This window comes from Cimex lectularius, unplaced genomic scaffold (genome assembly GCF_000648675.2).
Source record: "Cimex lectularius strain Harlan isolate CLEC.00 unplaced genomic scaffold, Clec_2.1 scaffold26, whole genome shotgun sequence".
NCBI classification, from domain to species: domain Eukaryota; kingdom Metazoa; phylum Arthropoda; class Insecta; order Hemiptera; family Cimicidae; genus Cimex; species Cimex lectularius.
The window spans coordinates 167830-186850 of NW_019392721.1; the positions used below are offsets into that span (position 1 = coordinate 167830).

General features: G+C 34.2%; 2 protein-coding genes across 4 annotated transcripts in view; one reads left to right on the plus strand and one right to left on the minus strand.

The window, feature by feature from the left end:
• The window catches only part of LOC106669237, a 28618-nt gene extending 21317 nt beyond the window's left edge, over nucleotides 1–7301 (plus strand). For all 3 annotated transcript variants that reach the window (XM_014398559.1, XM_014398561.1, XM_024226671.1), the window contains 8 exons: nucleotides 235–351; nucleotides 419–627; nucleotides 684–754; nucleotides 3798–3861; nucleotides 3932–4341; nucleotides 4399–4651; nucleotides 4725–4781; nucleotides 4884–7301. In XM_014398559.1, coding sequence (XP_014254045.1) covers nucleotides 235–351; nucleotides 419–627; nucleotides 684–754; nucleotides 3798–3861; nucleotides 3932–4341; nucleotides 4399–4651; nucleotides 4725–4781; nucleotides 4884–7230 — 3528 coding nt within the window. In that variant the 3' untranslated portion in view covers nucleotides 7231–7301. The remainder of the gene's footprint in view (nucleotides 1–234; nucleotides 352–418; nucleotides 628–683; nucleotides 755–3797; nucleotides 3862–3931; nucleotides 4342–4398; nucleotides 4652–4724; nucleotides 4782–4883) is intronic.
• A 1968-nt stretch (nucleotides 7302–9269) lies between these two features.
• Nucleotides 9270–17953, minus strand: LOC106669260 (6-phosphofructo-2-kinase/fructose-2,6-bisphosphatase). Its single transcript, XM_014398597.2, has 10 exons — nucleotides 17724–17953; nucleotides 17573–17653; nucleotides 17358–17474; nucleotides 16506–16666; nucleotides 16312–16446; nucleotides 15994–16251; nucleotides 15711–15929; nucleotides 9797–10031; nucleotides 9614–9741; nucleotides 9270–9559 (listed from the first exon to the last, which is right to left on the minus strand). Exons 2-10 carry the CDS (start codon nucleotides 17631–17633, stop codon nucleotides 9449–9451), a joined length of 1425 nt encoding a protein of 474 aa, XP_014254083.1. The 5' UTR covers nucleotides 17634–17653; nucleotides 17724–17953; the 3' UTR covers nucleotides 9270–9448.
• Between the last annotated feature and the right edge of the window lie 1068 nt (nucleotides 17954–19021).

Sequence of the window (19021 nt, forward strand, 5' to 3'; positions counted from 1 at the left end):
TGAAAGCAACTAAGAGACTGGAAGATTAGAGACAAACATGTCGTCACCTTTAAACATGTGGAGGTGACTTGAATTGCCACTATTAAAGTATCCCTGTCCGAGGGACACTGCTGATGACACATGGTCTCTTGGTTGCCGGGTATCTCAGTCACTCAGAGACTTTCAGGTTTAAACAAGTCACCCCTATGTGAGTAGGGCCTTTAATAGCATTACATAATTTAAATAAATTCTCAGGTAAGCTCAACAGGCGAAGGGGAGCCAAGATATGCTTGCCTTCTCTGTGAAAAGCGCGGTGATCCAAGGAGCGTCATGTTGCACCTGACTAGCCAGAATCATTATCTCAAATATATTGTATGTAGATCGAATCACCGTTTGTATTATTTATTATTTTGAATTCTTAATTAAAAAATTGTTTTAGAGCTGTTTCTTTAGAAGTGCAGGTAACGCTTTAAATATGCTTCAAAGGACACCAGAAATCCGTAAAGGAATTTATGTCGCGATAAATAAAGTCGCTGAAGAAATTGAGAAAAATTATGGTAGGTTGAAACCTACTTCTGCTATAGCAGAGACTTTTTCTGCCAAAAAATACGAAATACTACGTGAAATTGATGAAAAAGAACATTTCAGGTAGTAAAAAGTAGATCTTTTTGTAAAGTTGAAATAATATTATGATCACTTTGTAGGGAGACGCCATCTACAGCTTTTCTTCATCTAGTGGATATAAACAAAATTAAGCAGTACGCTGCAGAAGAAGGTAATAAAACTAATAATTTACTAATTGGCATAACTGGAAAAAGTGATAGAGTTTATAAGCTAAATTTGATTGGACATAACTAGGTGCAAGATTTATATGTGAAATAAAATGTGTACACATGTATAGAATTATTTTTTAACAAGTATACAATTAAAAAATCATAAAATATTTAGTTGTGCATTTTTTAAAAGAATTTTATAATGTATAAAAAGAAAATAACCTAATACAATAGAAAATAAACCTTTAATTTTCATTTTTTTAATAACTTCAATTTTTTTAAAATAAAAATGAATCTTTAATGCTAAAAAAATTCTATAAAATAAAAATGCATTTTTGAAAAATGTGTTTTAAAAATTTAATTTTTTTTTTCAAAATTATTTATTGAAATGGTAATAAATTTTTAATTTTTGAAAGTAAAATTATATTGATCTTTGATTTAACTTTTGGTATTTTATATGTAAATGTATCTTGTTCATAAAAGAGCGATGCAATGTCTCCAGTCTCAAAATGGAATAATGGAATGGGATTATGATTATTGCAATGAAAGCACAGGTGACAAGTTGCGAGCTTCCAGGAAAATTTAATTCCTAATTTGGGCTGGTGCAAAAATAATGCAGGTTTTGAAAAGGCAGTCAAAACTATTTTTAATTTTTATAAAATAAAGAAAATTTATTTGAAATATCTTTAACAATCTATACATCTTTGCCAACATGTAATAATTTATGGCTTTTATTCCACTGATAAGCCTAAGAAGGAGTTTTTGGCTACACTGCATTCTCTAAAAAAAAAAAAAATTATCCTTCAAGATGTAATCAAAAGCCTAAAAAAGTGGAAATCTGTAGGTGCGAGGACGAGTAAATTTGGAGGGTGCGATAAGGTTTCATATCCTACGTCCTAGTTTCCGTATGGTTGGCATTGCGACATGTGGCCTGGCGTTATTGGGAAGAACAATTGGCCCTTTACAGATTACCAATGCTGGACAAAGACGTAGTTTCCCGTGCGTTTTGTCAATTTCTTAGCAATATTTCTCTGCTGTGATAGTTCCACCATAATTCAGGAAATTGTAGTGAGCAGCAAAGTCACCATAACCTTTGTTGGGTGCACATTTGGTTCCAGAAAGTGTTTCGGAGCTTTCTTTGTCCAACCACTGACCTGTAAGCCTCTTATTATCGTACAGAATCCCTTTTTCATCGCACGTAATGATTCGATCTTTTTGGTGGCGCAACAGAAGAGATGTGCAAATTTCAAAGCATCAATTTTTTTTGGGCTTCATTTAATTTTGCAGGTTCCTACTCGTATAAAATTCAACATAAAATAAAATTTTTTGTATAAAATATAACAATTAAAAGTATTTATTAAAATCCATAAATTAGATTTTGAGGATATAGCATTGTTTACATGATAGCCACCTCCTAAAATAAAACAAATTTTGAAAACTTGCATTAATTTTGCACCAATCCAATGGAAGTACATACATATTCTCATCTACACATGAGGGGGTCAGGCTGTTCTCAAATTTTTTGTTTACATCTTGACATTTTAAATTCTCTCAAACACTTTTTTATTACAATAATTTAGTTGTTTATTTGATTAAATATGGACCAAAATATACAAATTAAGGTAAAATATGTAATTAAATGTAAAATCCTCCAAATATTTACAAATGTGTAAAATTAAATAGGATATATTTGCTTCTAAATAGCATAAAACATAAAATAAAAGTTTCAAAAACAGTATACATGGTGCAGAAAATAGAATATTAATACATATAAATCTAGTCCCTAGAGATGACAGTTTTAAAAATAAACGACATTTTCTTATATTTCGACCTCAACAGTTTAACTTACGATTTTTCCTTCTTGAAAGTGGGATAATAGGTCATCTCAAAAAACTTACAAGGTTTTATCCACAATGTTTCGGATTTATTTTAATCCTTCCTCAGGCGAGTTAACGCAATGGTTAAAACAGTGGCCATCAGTCATTAATATTTTATGACAGTTTAGTTTAAAAAAGAGCCAGTGGTACATATTTAAGTCTTTCAGACTCTGAACAAACGTTTTAATATTTCAGAGTCAGGTTTAAAATATTAAAACGTTTGTTCGGAGTCTGAAAGATTAAATATGTACCACACTGGCTCATTTTTAAAATAAACTGTTACAAAATATTAATGACTGACGACCACTGTTTTAACCATTTCGTTAACTCACCTGAGGAAGGATTAAAATAAATCTGAAACATTGTGGATAAACACTGGTTGTAGTTTTTTTGAGATGACCTATTATTCCTTCCTTCAAGAAGGAAAAATCATAAGTTTAAAAATAAACTAGGATAAACTGTTCACTGACAGCTGGGAGTGCTGCTGCCTGAACATAAAAGAAAGCTTACTCATATATGCAACAAGCTTCTTGGATCAGACAGACCACTCAGGGCAGGGATGTCATTTCTAATGTCAGTACAGACCATACTTACTTGACCTACTTTTGGGCCAAAGTATGTGAATGTATTGCCTTGATAAGGATATTACATCATTTTAATATTTTGGGCTGAAATGGAGTACAGTATGTCCTCGGTTTTATTGTGTCATTGAGTCACTCGAATATACTGTTATGACGGTTGACTGTGTTTCTTGTTAGCGTGATTCTCGGAAACCTTGATTTTATTTCTATAATTACTTAAGTGTAAATAGTCCTGTCATAGCGGTCGATTCTGTTAGTTTTCTTCATATATATATTCAGATAATGTTCTTTTAACATTATTTTACTTAATGTCGCTGTTTCCAGGTCCCTAACCACAATCCTTTTTTAAAAATAGTTCCTGCTCATAGTAAGTTGTTTTCCAACGATACCAATTTCGGGCCCTTCAACTGTGAGTAGGAACTATCTTTTTTAAAAAAGAATTGAACACTGCGCTCCATCATTCATCATTTCCTCTAACCACAATGTTAATCAAGGACTTACTGTAGATGGGTGGGCACGACAAATAAGCCTGATTAACATTGATAATATACCTATTGTAGAATACTTATGTATTAATTTCTTTACAGAACAGCGGTTACAGTCCCAAGTAAAAAAAGTTGCTGATGTACCTATATTAACTTCCAAATACGGGTTAGTTTAATTAGAGAATATTTACTTATGAAATTAAATTTTTAATAATACATTGATTTTTCATGTTTAGTGGTCCCAAATATCCACAATTTTCAAAAGGATTTCCTCCTCTTAAACCACTCGAGAGCTTACCTCCTCTTAAAAACCCACACCAGAAAGTTCCTCCTCCGCTTATCAATCCACCTAAAATTGTTCCTCCTCCTTTGGTGAATGTTCAAAAGAATCTCTCTGCACCTTCACTTAACAACTCTCCACAAAATCAACCCAATTCATCGCCCAACAAGCAAAATAATTCGTGTAAAACTACAAACAAAGGACCACAAAAATCAGAAAAAAAATTAGCTTTTCAAATCGGAAAGCCGGCAAAATCCTTAGGCAGAAACAATAAACTAACAGATCAACAGAAACAAGCAGAGCAAAAGAAAGAATCAAATAAAGACGATGAAGAAAACGATGACGATGATGTAATTTTTGTAGAAGGTAATTGTTTTTTTATATATATAGTGTTTTTTTTAATTAACGAGTATTTTTAAATAGATGAGGAGTGCATTGAAGTGAAATCATTATCTTCAATATCATCTGTTTCTGATAATGATTCATTAGGAAGAGACAATAGCAAAAGGAAAGGCAAGAGTCCGTATAATCGATATAGAAGAAATAGATCTCCTGAGTATAGATCTAGGCGACGATCACCTAGTTACAGTAATTATGTTAGATCAAGAAGAAGTAGATCCCGCTCTAGAGAAAGATATAGAGATAGAGGATACAGAAGGAGTCATTCGAGGAGAAGGTTAATAACATAAGATCATTCAGAATTAAACAATATTGCCGCAATATAATTATATCAATTTTTGTCATTGCAGATATAGTGAGGAAAGAGAAAAACGAAGAGATTACACTCCAGAAAGATCTTATGAAAGGTGAGCGGGTAATCGAAATTTTACATTAAATACTTAACTACATGCTTGGTACAAATGCGTTAGTATTACTTTGTATTAAATATTTGTTTTCCTTGTTTGCAGGAGAAGATTTTCACCTAGGCGACGAGAAAGATCGCCAGATAGGAGGAGAAGTAAAACAATAGAAACAGGGATGAATAGGGAGTCAGAAGAACAGAAAAAAATGATCACCTACAGAGCCGAACTCAAAAAGCTTGAAATGGAATATGATGAAAAACTGAAATATTACGAAGATCGGCCAGAAAAGCATCCTTCATATTCAGAAGAGTGGAAAAATTTTTGGAACAGAAGATACAAAGAGATTCAACAGTCTGGCAAAGACCCTTCAACGTATGATTTCAAGCCTGAGTGGATAGTTTTCTGGGGTAAAAGGATGAAAGAAATTAACGACGATGAATTCAATAAGAAAAAAGAAGATTTAACAAAAGAAATGGGGATTAAAAATATGCGAGGACCTAGCAGCGATTTACAAGATATTTCACCTCCAACGCCAGAAGAATCTAGAGATGTGACTGTTGATGATATAAGAAATACTTGGAAGGCGCTCACTGGCAGTGAGATTTCCGCACCACCTGAAAAGTGTTTAGATAAATATTCATCTTCATGGGATGAAAGTGAAAATCCATATTATGATAAATTGTCAAAGAAAAAAGTCATTCCGAATAGGTCTACCCATTTCACCATTTCTCCACCTGTAGTTCATTGTTTAAGGACTCTCGCTGTTCTTGAAAACCAACTCGGTTCGCTTGGACCGAAGGCCCTTGACTTGCTTGCCAGAGCTCTGTCGCTTGAAAGAACAAAGCCGAATGAGTCCATGACACTACTAGACGATCAAGACATTCATATATTCTTTGATACGGTAAAAGAGAAAATAAGGGGACAACTTTTAGCTGGGATTGTCGAAAGAGGATTAGTAAATTCGTGTTATTCTGTTATTGGTGCGATTGATAACATGCTCCGTACACATTCACCCAAGCCTAGACTCCCACCACAAAATCTTCAAAACCCGCTTCCCACACTGGTTCAAAGAGATATTGTACCCCCTGCTCAACCTATATCTGAACCGGTTCAAGTGCCAGGCATAGGAATGGTAGACAAAATAGCCGTGGCTCAACAGATAGCTGGTGCTTTGGTGGCACAAGGTAAAACTGATCTAAGCCAGGAAGAATTAGAAGATTTGATCAATGCAGTAGTGGGCATTGCCAGGGCATCAAATGCAATTGTAAGCCAGGATACTTCAACTGCAGATTTTTTCTCTCAGTTAAATATGAAAAATTCAACTGCTACGTCTCACATAAATGAGATTTTAGGAAATATGATATCCACAGTACAAAAGAACGCTAATGTTTCAACAGGGACAGCACAAACATCCGGGACCCCTATTAACACAGTACCACCTATAGAAATACCAGCGATGACATCTGGTAAAACACCACTCGTCAATAACAAAGATGTATTGTCAAATGTTCAGGGTGGTTATGAATCGGATGAAAAATTAAAAGAAAAATTGATCAACTTCAGCAACCTCTGTAGGGAAGAGCAGCAGGAATTAATCGCCATGCTAAAAGATCTAGAATCGACTCAACCCAGTAGAGTAGAAGGTTTGAGAAAATATGTCTCAATTGGTTTGACCAAGAAAGGTGAAATTAAAACCATTGACGAGCACGAGAGAGATGAACCTCCAGCAAAATTAAGTCGCCTATCTCCATTTTCATCCAGGATAGGAAACTCGAATCCATCTCATGATGAAGAATTAAATTTAAAAGAAATTAATTCAAAAAACATTCCAAGTGATGATGACGACGATGATGATGATTATAGTTTTGAAGATGTGTATAAAGCAGCCTCAGAAAAACTAAATTTTAAGGAAGCAGAGTTCAAAAAGAATATCAGTACACATGAAGACGGTAATTATCCATTTGGTTTAAAAATGCATGATAGAGTAACCACACCAGAACAGCCACAGCCACAACCACGAGTGTCTCAAACATCTGACCATAATCTAGTGGCCAGTGAGTACACTGATATTCATTTCACTAAGGACACTCGTGAAAATAAAGGATCACTTTTCTCTCCAGAAATCATTAATTCCAACATGCAAACATCAACGGTGGGTCTTGACATGTTTTCGGATAATTTTAATTGTAATGATGACCAACAGCCATGTAGCAAAAGGGAAGACTATACTAGATTTACATCAAGAGGATCGGCAATCAAACCCGACGATCGATATATGGATGCTTACAATTACCGACAAAACTGGCAATACGATGACATAGATAATAGAGGGAGGGGGAGATTTTCTAATGCACAACACCAGTATACAACAGGCAACCAAAATTATCCTACACAAAATTTTAATCAAGTCCCTCCAAGAAACTCAGGAAATTATTACGGAGATCAATATTAATTTAAATAATATTGTATGATAAGTAGTACATTTTTAGTTTATAATAAATCTGTATATAATTGGTATATGTACATTTGTTGTTTTAATTTTAACTTTTTTGTAATAAATAATTTTCTTTTTAATTATATATGTATTATTTTATTTTAGTAAGTATGTTTCATTAAGGCATGTACACACCAAGCAAATCTCTCCCAACGAATATATTGGGTCAAATGTTGGTCACCAACACATTGGCCATCCTCGTCAAATCAAGGGATTCCACCGTGTGGTCGCAGTCAGTGTCAATCCTTTTGATGTTACCGCCAGAAATCTGAACCTTGACCAAGGCCAACTGCTTCATTGGCTCTGATTCACCTCCCATGCACATGGGGCGTTGAATCAAGCATAAACAGGCACTTGTGACACATGGAGTGCTTGGACAAGAACAATTTTACAATGGAAGTTGAAGAAGTTGTTTATTTCCACAAGAATGGATCAACTTTTAAAAACCGCATCTCACGACCTCCAAACAATCATCAAGTAACGGTCACTAAACACAACACATTTTAAAAAGGCATTGGAGAACAAGTTGAAAGTTCCATATGTGATGATGAACTGCTCGATGGTAAAACCACTAAATCACTAGAATGTGAAGAACATGGTGGTTGATGTCATCTGAACAAACCAATTTTTGTATCTCGACTCGGGTGGTGAAACTTGCTTAGTGAGGAGAATCTCAAATCGTGCACTACCATGTATAGTGTACCATTAGAAAACGCTTCATGTGTACTAAGCCTAAGCAAAGCACAGCCAAAGAAGCAGTTGGTCATCTTTCATTGGCCAAGATTTGCTTATTTGCGCCTTTATAAAATGAACATGCAAACTATTTTATTATAGTTTATCATTTTCCTAAAAGGTGTTTAGAAATTAGGGTTTATTCCAAGAAGCGCGTGGTTTTTTATTTTTTATATAAAGGATTACTTTATTTCAAAAACTTTTTTCTTCTGTTTTGGGCAATTTCTCGCCCATCATCAGCAAACCCTACCAGTCTCACTTACTCTACCATAGCATTTTTATCCTTCAAAAAACCAATTGTCTCTCCTCAAAGAATTGCAATTTTAAAAGGAAAGCAAGAAATAATTGCCTCCGTCCAGGCCGACCGACCGGCTTTTAAATTTTTTTTTTTTAATTATTTTCAGTTAGGTCGTTCTGAAATATATACGCAACAAGAAAGACCAGTTTGTTTAATATTCTACCAAAAAGAAACTCAAACACAGGATAAAGAGAAAAACACTTAATTTTCAACTATTTTAGTCATACGTTAATCATCATCCATGTACTGAAAGACATGTGGAAAATAACAAATATATATTTAATTCAATAAATTATTCTTTTTATCCAAAGTCTTGATTAAGATGAAAAAGTATGCGTCACAAACGGGATTCAAAGTCAAGATAGCTCAAGTGGTTTGAAGAACAGCGTATTGAGCAGAAGGTCGTGGGTTTGAATCTCACTCGTGACACTAATTTTTCATCTCAACTGAGATCTTAGATAAAAAGAATAATTAATTGAAATAATTAATCAGGACAATTATGACCGCTAAACGTGTATGGATTTATACATCTAGTTAACCTAACTAGACCTATTGAAGGATTTAGGAATTTTTTGATCTATGCCATCACTCATTTTTTAATTGTTCATACTGCTTTTCCAAAACTGAATAACTAAAAGTTCTCAAGTCACATTTGTTCTTGGACACACTTAATCTATTATTTATCATTTCTATAAGATAAACTTATTTCTTCCTTTTTGAAATGATAAACTATTCTAGTTTTTGCTGCTTATTCCATGGATTTAGACATATTATTATACCAGTTTAGGTATTCATTTTCTGTAGCCTTGTTCAATTCTACTTTCAGCACCCTGCAGTATGCTTAATTTTGTTGGACTGTCAGTTTTTTGAGCTTCTTATTCAATGCTTAGGAATTATTTGAGAGGATATATCAAAAGTATTGTAATATAACATGTTTATTATATTTTAAAAACACGTAAAAAAAAATTAAATATTCTCTACATTAATTTGAAATTTCATAATTTCACTACATAGAATTTATGATTAAGTGAGGTATTAATTATATAATTATAATCAATATTTCAGTCTCGTGTTTTAAATTGTTCAACTTATTTTTTAAAAGATTCAGCACCAAATGTTATACAAATTGCAGCTTAAATGTTGAGATCAGTTCATAGAATTGACAAGTGTTGGTTCCATTGGCCGTGGTTTCAGGTTGTCATAGTGTTTTGGAATGGTAATTAAAACATCATCAGTTGACCTATCTGCAGAACAGTTCTGCAACACAATTTTATTAAATTCAACATCTTAATTGTTAAAGGAAGGACTTACAGTAGGCTGTTGTCTGTAAGTGTCAACACAGGCGACATTCAGGCTGATGTGTTCAATGTCGCACTCGTATCCTCTACTTGTCAATTTGATTATCTTGTGCAGAGGGACATTGAGGTAAGGAAGACGGTCTGGAAAAACATGAAGATTATTGAGTGTAATTGAAAAGGAAAGTGGTGAACCAACCAGGGTTTGTGTTGAGGAAGTAGCCCAAGACGCAACGAAGTACTGCTTGGTGGCTGATGACGAGCACGGAATCTTCTCGTTCCAGTTCTAGGAGAACCGGCTCAAGGCGGGTCATGATGTCCACATATGATTCTCCCCAAGGGTATCTGTATCTCAGTTTGTCCTGATCCCTCCAAGCAAATTCCTGGGGGAATTTTTCCTGCATTTCTTCATAGGTCATCCCTTCACAAATTCCCTGGAAGGAGGGGAGGAAATTAAATTTCTATATATTTCATCCACCTGGTCACACTGTATGTGACACATTATCTGATGGGGAATAGAATAAATTGTCATGTTGCATTGTGTCAACCTTCTTTGTTTTTTAATCAGAAACTTTACAAAACAACCAAAATGCTGATAAATGAAACCCATCTGACAAGACCAAACAACAAAAGATCAAAGTTGACTGGAAGCAATTTCATAATCTCAAGAACAAGAAATTTTATGAGCAATGTTCATCCAGGTCTCTCAGATTTAAACTTTGAAAGAAAACTTGTTATACTCTGGGAGAAATTCTCCCTTAATGATGAGAGTGATGAGTACTCGATATTCGTCCATAGCCCTTTACAAATATTATACAACTAACCTAATTAAGGGTCGATGGGGTTCTCGAAATTCGGCCATCAACCCTCTCACATCACACATTCACGGTAATAAATACATTCACTCTCAACACCACCTATACACATATTATAAAACTAACGTAATTGAGGGTCAATGGGGTACTCGATATTGGGCCATCGGCCCTCTCACATTACACATACGCGCTAATTAATCATTCAATAGAAACTAGGTATACATAACTATTATTACTATACACAATAGAACAACCCACTTTCCTCCAAGAACCTGAACAGGGGACCAAAATACTCGCTGCCGAGCTCAAGCACAATGCTCAAATTTATTGTCTTTCAATTAGTTGATAGTAACAAAATGGGCCCCAAATCGAAAAATACCACTTTTGAACAAAGAAAAATAGTACATCCTCTGTACGAAAAGAAAAAAAGGATTCGGGAAATTGTTAGTAACATAATTAGTTAATGGAGGAAGAGGGAAAAGGCGAATGAAAGTCCATATAAGGGATACTCAGTCATCGCTAAATAAATCACCAGAAACCCCTCAACTAATCGATCTAGTTAAAATTTTGCTGACCATAGCTCCAAGCATCAGCACTTTGATTTTGGTCGCTGCTAAACTCGTCCGTCTCCAAAATTCAACTTCACAACCAGGTGCCATCATTGTGGTCAAGTACATCGTTTCAAGTGTCCAGTATCCGGTCAAAAATGTGTCAAATGTTGGAAATATCATTATAAAAATATGTACAATTCAAAAGATGTTAATTTTGTCGAGGCGTCAGTCATAACGGTAAAATGAATCTTGATTTCTTTACTGGTTCCTATTCATCCGTGGACGTTAGTGATACTTTAAATTAGATTTTTCTTTGTTTTACGAGGGTTCGCAACAGCAGAGGTCATATAAACCCTCAGGGTGCCGATGTTTTTGAAAAAAGCCCATTTGTAACGTATGTCGGGTTCGAATGCACGGCCGCTGGATTCGAACCCGGGACCTTTTACCTTACAGTGATGAGCGCCGTGTCAACGCCTAAAGGTCGATTCATATCTACCAGCAGAAGAGCGTGAAAAGCACGTAGCGTGGGAAACACGGCACAGACACTAGTACTATGCGGTAATCACAGCAACAGTCACCTACAGACCAACAAACTATTCTTCAGAAAACCAATGGACAGGATTCTTTCCACGTCCGTGTATTACAAATTACGCTACGTGCTGGGCACGCTCTTGTGCTGGTAGATATGAATCGACCTTAAACCGTTGCGGCCACCGACGCCCCACTAGTGATACCTTATCTAACAAAATCCCAGTTAATTAATTTTAATTAAGATTTACTTAATCAATAAAGTTGATCAGATAACGCTATTAGTTCTATTGATTACTTTATACACCAATTTTTTTCAAATAATCATGAGAATATTTTGTACATGTCTGAACTTTTTAGTGTGTTTCCTCTAGTAAAAAAAAATATAAATATATAAAACAACGAGAACTAATTTTGTTTTCCTATGATCGCCTGCTTCCACCATTACAGTGATCCACACCCCTTTGGACGACATCGCTCAGCTTAATCAATGCTGTTTGAATGCTAAAAAAAACTCATTTAATTCCACTTGATTAAGAGAAAATTTGAAAACAGCTGTACAGGTAACTGGGCTCACTTGGCAAAGTACTTACTTTAGTCAAACCTAGTAGTACTAACCTTAGTCAAAGGTCTAGATTAAAATGGGTCGAAAACTCATATTCTTGCACAACTGATCTTATTTAAAGAGTGCACTGGAATAGCATGGACAAATTTCTGGAGCCTCAAATACCTATTTATAAGCAATACAATCACACAAAGACTAGTCGTGTGTCAGGGATTCTCTAGCTGCGCTGCTGGCCATCAATTCTCCCTTAATCCCGTAATTCAAGAAATACTCCTAGCCCTGAGGGAAATTCATTAGAAAAATGTTACTGTCTTCTCCATATGGATTGCAGGTCATTGTGATTCGTGGCAACGTTCTTGCTGACGCGGAGGCCAGATCGGGAAGGGATCTGGGGAAGACTCACCCATATCAAGAATGCCAATTTGGGAAAAGTGGCATAATGAATGGCGTGAAATGACCCTTAACAAGCTGGGAGAAATTAAGGAAGATTTAAAACAATGGTCCACCGCCACTTGAACCTCCCATACGGAAAAAACGGTCCTAGCTCGCCTCAGAATAGGTCATTGCAGACTCACGCATTGTCTGATGGGAAGAGAAGCTCTACCGATACGAAACGTATTCTTACTTCGATTTGCGCCGGAAAAGAGTGCTTGTGGTGTTTAGGGTAGTTTGGGACAGATTAAGTCTTGGACACAGAGGTGACTGGTCTATTCACTAAAATTTTACAGCTGAGGCATTATTATTGGCCCTCTCGCCACCCTAAACATATTTCTCTTCAAGGCAGATTATGATCCTTAATGGTTTGCTTTTATTAATATTAATAAAAAAAATAATAAAAAGCACGGCTCATTGGCTGTTAAATTATAAGAGGCGTTGCAAAGTTTGGACAATGACTAGGAGAGTGACACATTTACTTTCTTTCACGCAATGTTCAATGAAGAGAAGTATGCTAAGTATCAAGAAGAACCAAAAAGTAATTCCTGATATCAGGAAAACAAGGACTGAGGATGTGATGAAAGCGGCTCAAATAGTAGTGGGCTGGCCAGGTAGCGAGGAGAACACCTAGGCTTGAAGATGAGCAGAATTTACACCTTTAGACAAACCAAGTAAAAGAGAGACATTTGATGATTACACGGTTTTATGGAATGCTACGGACTAATATACACCGAAAAGCTGGAGTGTCTTTTTGCACAAAAGTTGGTCTAGTTACTAATAAATGAATAATTATTTGGAGGTCTTGAGATGCGGTCTGGTGTGACGTAGGTTTTAGAAAAGCATTTTCTTTTTCGTGCCAACGTTTCGATCTTTATTGAGATCATCTTCAGGGCCTGGGATTTATAAACATTGTTTAAATTTTACAAATACATGTAGGATGTGAAAAAAAATGAATTTGTACAATGCCAGAAAATTTTAGATTAAATAAATGTGTTTATGCAATGCTAAAAAATTTCAGATTAAAAAAATTATACAATGCTAGAAAATATTTAGATTCAATCAAAGTAGTTGTACTCACGCAAAATACTTTGATTGAATCTAAAAAATTTGTAGCATTGTATGAATTCTAGATGAAAAAATGTATAAATTCATTTTTTTAAACTAAGATTTTCTAGCATTGTATAAACTTTTTTATGTAAAATTTTCTAGCGTTGTATACATTTTTTTATGTAAAATTTTCTAGCATTGTATACATTTTTTAATCTAAATTTTTTATCTAAAATTTTCTAGCATTGTATAAATTCATTTTTTTATCTAATTTTTACTAGCATCGTATAAATTTTTTTTATGTAAAATTTTCTAGCGTTGTATAAATTTTTTAATCTAAAATTTTCTAGCATCGTATACATTTTTTTAATCTAAAATTTTTTAGCGTTGTATAAATTTTTTTATCTAAAATTTTCTAGCATTGTATAAATTCATTTTTTGTCTAATTTTTTCTAGCTTTGTGTAAATTCATTTTTTTATTTAAAATTTTCTAGCATTGTATAAAATTATTTAGAAATCGTGAGATGCGGTCTGGTGTGATGTGGGTTTCAGAAAAACATTTTCTTTATCGTGCCAACATTAGAAATACTTTGATTGAGTATATAAAAAAATATATTTTGCATTGTATAAATTCACTTTTACACATCCAAAATGTAATTGTTATATGTAAACAATGTTTGTAAATCCCAGGCGCTGAAGATGATCGCAATAACGATCGAAACGTTGGCACAATAAAGAAAATGTTTTTCTGAAACCTAAATCACACCAGACCGCATCTCACGATTTCTAAATAAATATTGATTAACGGTCACTAATCACCACACATTGTATCCATTCATTTTTTATCTAAATTTTTCTAGCATTGTATAAATTCATTTTTTTAATCTAAAATTTTCTAGCATTGTATAAATTCATTTTTTATCTAAATTTTTCTAGCATTGTATAAATTCATTTTTTATCTAAATTTTTCTAGCATTGTATAAATTCATTTTTTTAATCTAAAATTTTCTAGCATTGTATAAATTCATTTTTTGTCTAATTTTTTCTAGCTTTGTGTAAATTCATTTTTTTAATCTAAAATTTTCTAGCATTGTATAAATTCATTTTTTTTAATCTAAAATTTTCTAGCATTGTATAAATTCATTTTTTTATTAAAATTTTCTAGCATTGTATAAATTCATTTTTTTATTTAAAATTTTCTAGCATTGTATAAATTCATTTTTTTTATCCAAAATTTTCTAGTATTGTATAAATTCATTGTTTTTATCTACAATTTTCTTGCATTGTATAAATTCATTTTTTTCACATCCTACATCTATTTGAAAAATTTAAACAATGTTTATAAATCCCAGGCCCTGAAGATGATCTCAATAAAGATCGAAACGTCGCACGATAAAGAAAATGTTTTTCTAAAACCTAAGTCACACCGGACCGCATCTCACGACCTCCAAATTATCATTAAGTAGAGGTCAACAAACGCCACACATTTCGAAATGATTTTTTTAAAATTAATTAATTAATTAATTAAAAAATAAGTTCAATTTCAAATGAAAAAATAAAGTAATTGTTCTACAATTTGTTTTGTTAATTTTAATTTTAATTTTAAATTGTTTTTTGCCTAAACTAAAGAAATTTCATTAAAACAATTGTCTAATCGACTTTTTTTAATAAAGGGTTGTAAAGTTTATTGAAGATAAATAGTCACTGGGATAAACTTTTTATCATTAAAATTGGGTGGTACAGTTTTTGTGATTGCCGTGCATAGTTGAATGTTAAGCAATTTTAGGTTGAGGCTGTTCTATTTCGGGTTTTCTGGACAAAAACAAGTTAATATCTCCGTTCAACCCCAAACCGGTTTGCCTTCTGATATGTAGTTCCTTCGAAGAAGATAACTTCCAATCAAGGACAAAGAATGTGAGATGGTCGAACTGCTTGTGTAAAAATGACTTAAAATAGTGAATTGAAACTTTTAAAATTTATATAATTTTTGGACGGTGAGTGTGCAGTTCGTCTTTTTGTCGCTTCTAATTGAAAATCAGGCATTCAGTTGAATTGCTTGCAAGAGTAAAAGTTTAAAAACAAAGGATCTATGTTGCAATAGGAGAAAATTAACTGGATAATAGATAGCTGAATAGGCTTGAAAAATACATAATTGAAAACAATAGTTCTTACAGCATCAAGTTCATTTAGTGCGAGCAGATGTTCCACCGGGGCTTTGATTCCTTCGGCTGTTTGCTTCGTTCTTTTCTTTTCGCTCGTCCAAACCCTCAGATTGTTTATTTCGGCTTTGTTAAAATATTCAGCGAGAGAATTAGCATATGTATGGCCTCTCGAAGACAGGTTCGTATCGCCTCCGATCCTTCCTAAAAGGTTGAACTCGCTTTCACCGTGCTGCACAAGCAAAAATAAAAATGACAAAATTATTTCATTCCATCCTTTATTTTCCTCTACCTACCCTGGTGAAGAAAAGAGTCTTCTTTACAGGTCTGAAACAGGAAACGAATTCGAGGACCTTTGTCTGGTAAGGACCGTCCAATCTGTGCACAGAAATGTTTTCCCCTGCGTTGTGAAATTTGATATAACTGCAATTCTCTTCCTCCTTGGGGCTTATAGAGGTGTAATATTTGCTAAATATGTCGATTTTGGTACGCAGATCTTTCAAAGCGTCGTTATAATCCATTCCAGAATAATCCTCGCATATTTGTATCGTTTCCTATATTAAAACATACATTTGTGATAAAAATATTTTTAAAAAGAAAAAAAAACCGCTAACTTTGATATTATCTTCAATTAATTTATTGTCATCTATTTCGCATTCGATGAAGAGCAGTTTGTAGCCCAACTGCTTGACAAACAACGTCCTCAGCAGTTGGCGGATGTCTTGAGATCCATGAGTACCGTCCAAAATCTAAAATAAAATTTTTCAACTATAGGAATTGCATTTATATGAGATCTGTCCATACTTACGGCTATGTCACCTTCGACTTCCAGCCAGTCTTTTGTACTCTGAATGGCATCGTGGGTGTACTGTTTCCTCAGGCTGGATGAATCTGGATTTTCAATATCGAATATGACGTTGCTGTCGTATTTAGAAAAATACTTTCTTCTGTATGTGCTCAAACTAATGACTAGAAAAATAAAAGCACGGATTATAATTTTTTTATAGTTTATCTTATGTAAAGAAGATTTTTGATATTATTAATTACAGAAGTAAGGTTTTTTTTTCTAACTCGTATACTAATACAATCCAGATTTGCTATAAAGGCGAATTTTATGTAGAGATTCATTAGAGTGGGTAGCCTGATTGACCGAATAACGTTTTTCAATTAATTAATTTTTTATATAAGGTGTTGGTTGAGGTAAAAAAGTCAGTGTTACGAGCGGGATTCGAACCCACGACCCTGGACAAGTGGTAGAGAGGCGGCGTATTTAGCCGAGGGTCGTGGGTTCGAATCCCGCTCGTGACACTGACTTTTATCTCAACTAATGCCTTATATAAATGATTAATTAATTGAAAAATTTATGTAGAGAGAAAGTCGATTAGACATGAAATGAACAGTAGAAGAATAGAGCTTTGAAAACTTACAAATAACCTTTATAGAAGAGGATAGAAATTAGTGAGTCTTACCGCTTATAAAATATTAATAAAAACTACAATTAGACTGAGTTTCTCAAAATGTAATTAGAAATCATACAGTATACAAATTAAATTTATTCAAATGCATATTTCAGGAACGTGACGAGCGTTAAAAAATAAAGAAACTGGAGAAAGCAGTGGCACATTTTTGGCAGAATGTATTTTTCTGTGATTCACGATACCTTTTGCGTGATGACCTATCCAGTTTAAATATCTTTCCAGTTTGTGCGCGAGGACGGTTTTTCCGCGTGCTGGAAGGCCGACAAGTACCACAACCAGCGGGACGAACTGGCCGGTAGCTAAAAATAGAAATCGATAATGTAAGCAGAAATTTTATGTATGACTTATTTACTTCGATTGTTTTTTTGGTTTTTTTTTAATTTTTGACTATACTGACCCGGTTTCAACGGCCTTTTGTCGACATCTTTTCCGTTTAAGCACATGCTTGTAGGGGCCATATTTTTCTTACGGGGATATTCTGTAAAAAACCATAAGGCAAGATGTAATGGTGAACTAAGCATGAAGAAATATTCTTTTTTGAATCATGCCTGAAAAATGTATTCCTATGATAGTATTTCGGAAAAGTGGTTGGAGGATGTGTGCCTTATTCTCGTTAGAAAGTCCTTCCTCATAACACGACGGATTTGATCTCTGCTTGAACTTTTTTTTTACTTCTCCACTGCACTCGCGACGCACCGAAACTTGCAGCACTCCAACGAAACTTAGCACAAGAATGAACCCCGTACGTGAGCCTGGTTGATTTTAAAGTGTGGATAAGAGTGTGACTCCCTTATCGACCTCCTCCCACTCTGCAAGACTTACGAACTAGTGGGGAAACCGAGACTAAACATAGAAATCATTTATAAACATTAAAAAAAGATCAATTAATCGAGGTTAAATGCCCCACGCAGAGATAATGAAGGCGCCTTTCACATCGGATGCTTTACTCACAACACATCAACTTTATAAATTCGCCTTCCAATTTTTTAAATTTACACTTCCAATCAACATAGCGGTATCTATTCTACTAATAGCTTATTGACATCGCCCTACTACTTTTTGACTAGTACTACTTAAATTTTACTACTTAAAATTTCTACTTAAATTTTGGGGGTATGACACGTTTTTTAGCCACGAGTCTTAATTTTTATAAAACTTAAAAATTCCAACAAAAGTTTACCTTTCCTTTATACGTTATCATTCTCGGCTGATGAAATAAGCTCATGTTGTTTGTCAAAATGAACATAATTTCCTCGATGGTAATGTTCGTGGTGCCGAAATTTTCACTGCTCAGATATTGTGTCATAATATTTTAATCGATAATTAAGGTTTTGGTTGAGATAAAAAAATTAGTGTCACAAGCGGGATTCGAACCCACGACCTCGGCTAATTACGCCCCTGCTCTACCTCTTGAGCTATCGTGACTTCGATCCACTCGAACTCTAACCTCCCATCGTATTTAACCGAGAGTCGTGGGTTCGAATCCCGCTCGTGACACTGACTTTTTTATCTCAACCAAAACCTTAATTAAAAATTAATTAATTAAAAAGAATTTATTTGGTCAATCGGACCACGAAATCTAATACAAATAGATAAATTTTAATTGTTGTTTGTACCTTTAGTTTAAGCAAATACCAGTTATGCTTAATTTGGTAAATCAAATTAAAACAGTAGAACTGAAAGAAGGATGAAAGAAAAGGAATGTGCAACAACTGCTTTTACCATTTGTAAGTCGGGTTCGAATGCAGGGTCGCTGGATTCGAACCCGGGACCTTTACCTTACAGTGACTAGCGCCGAGTCAACGCCTAAACCGTTGCGGCCACCGACGCTCCTTAAAAAGCTTTC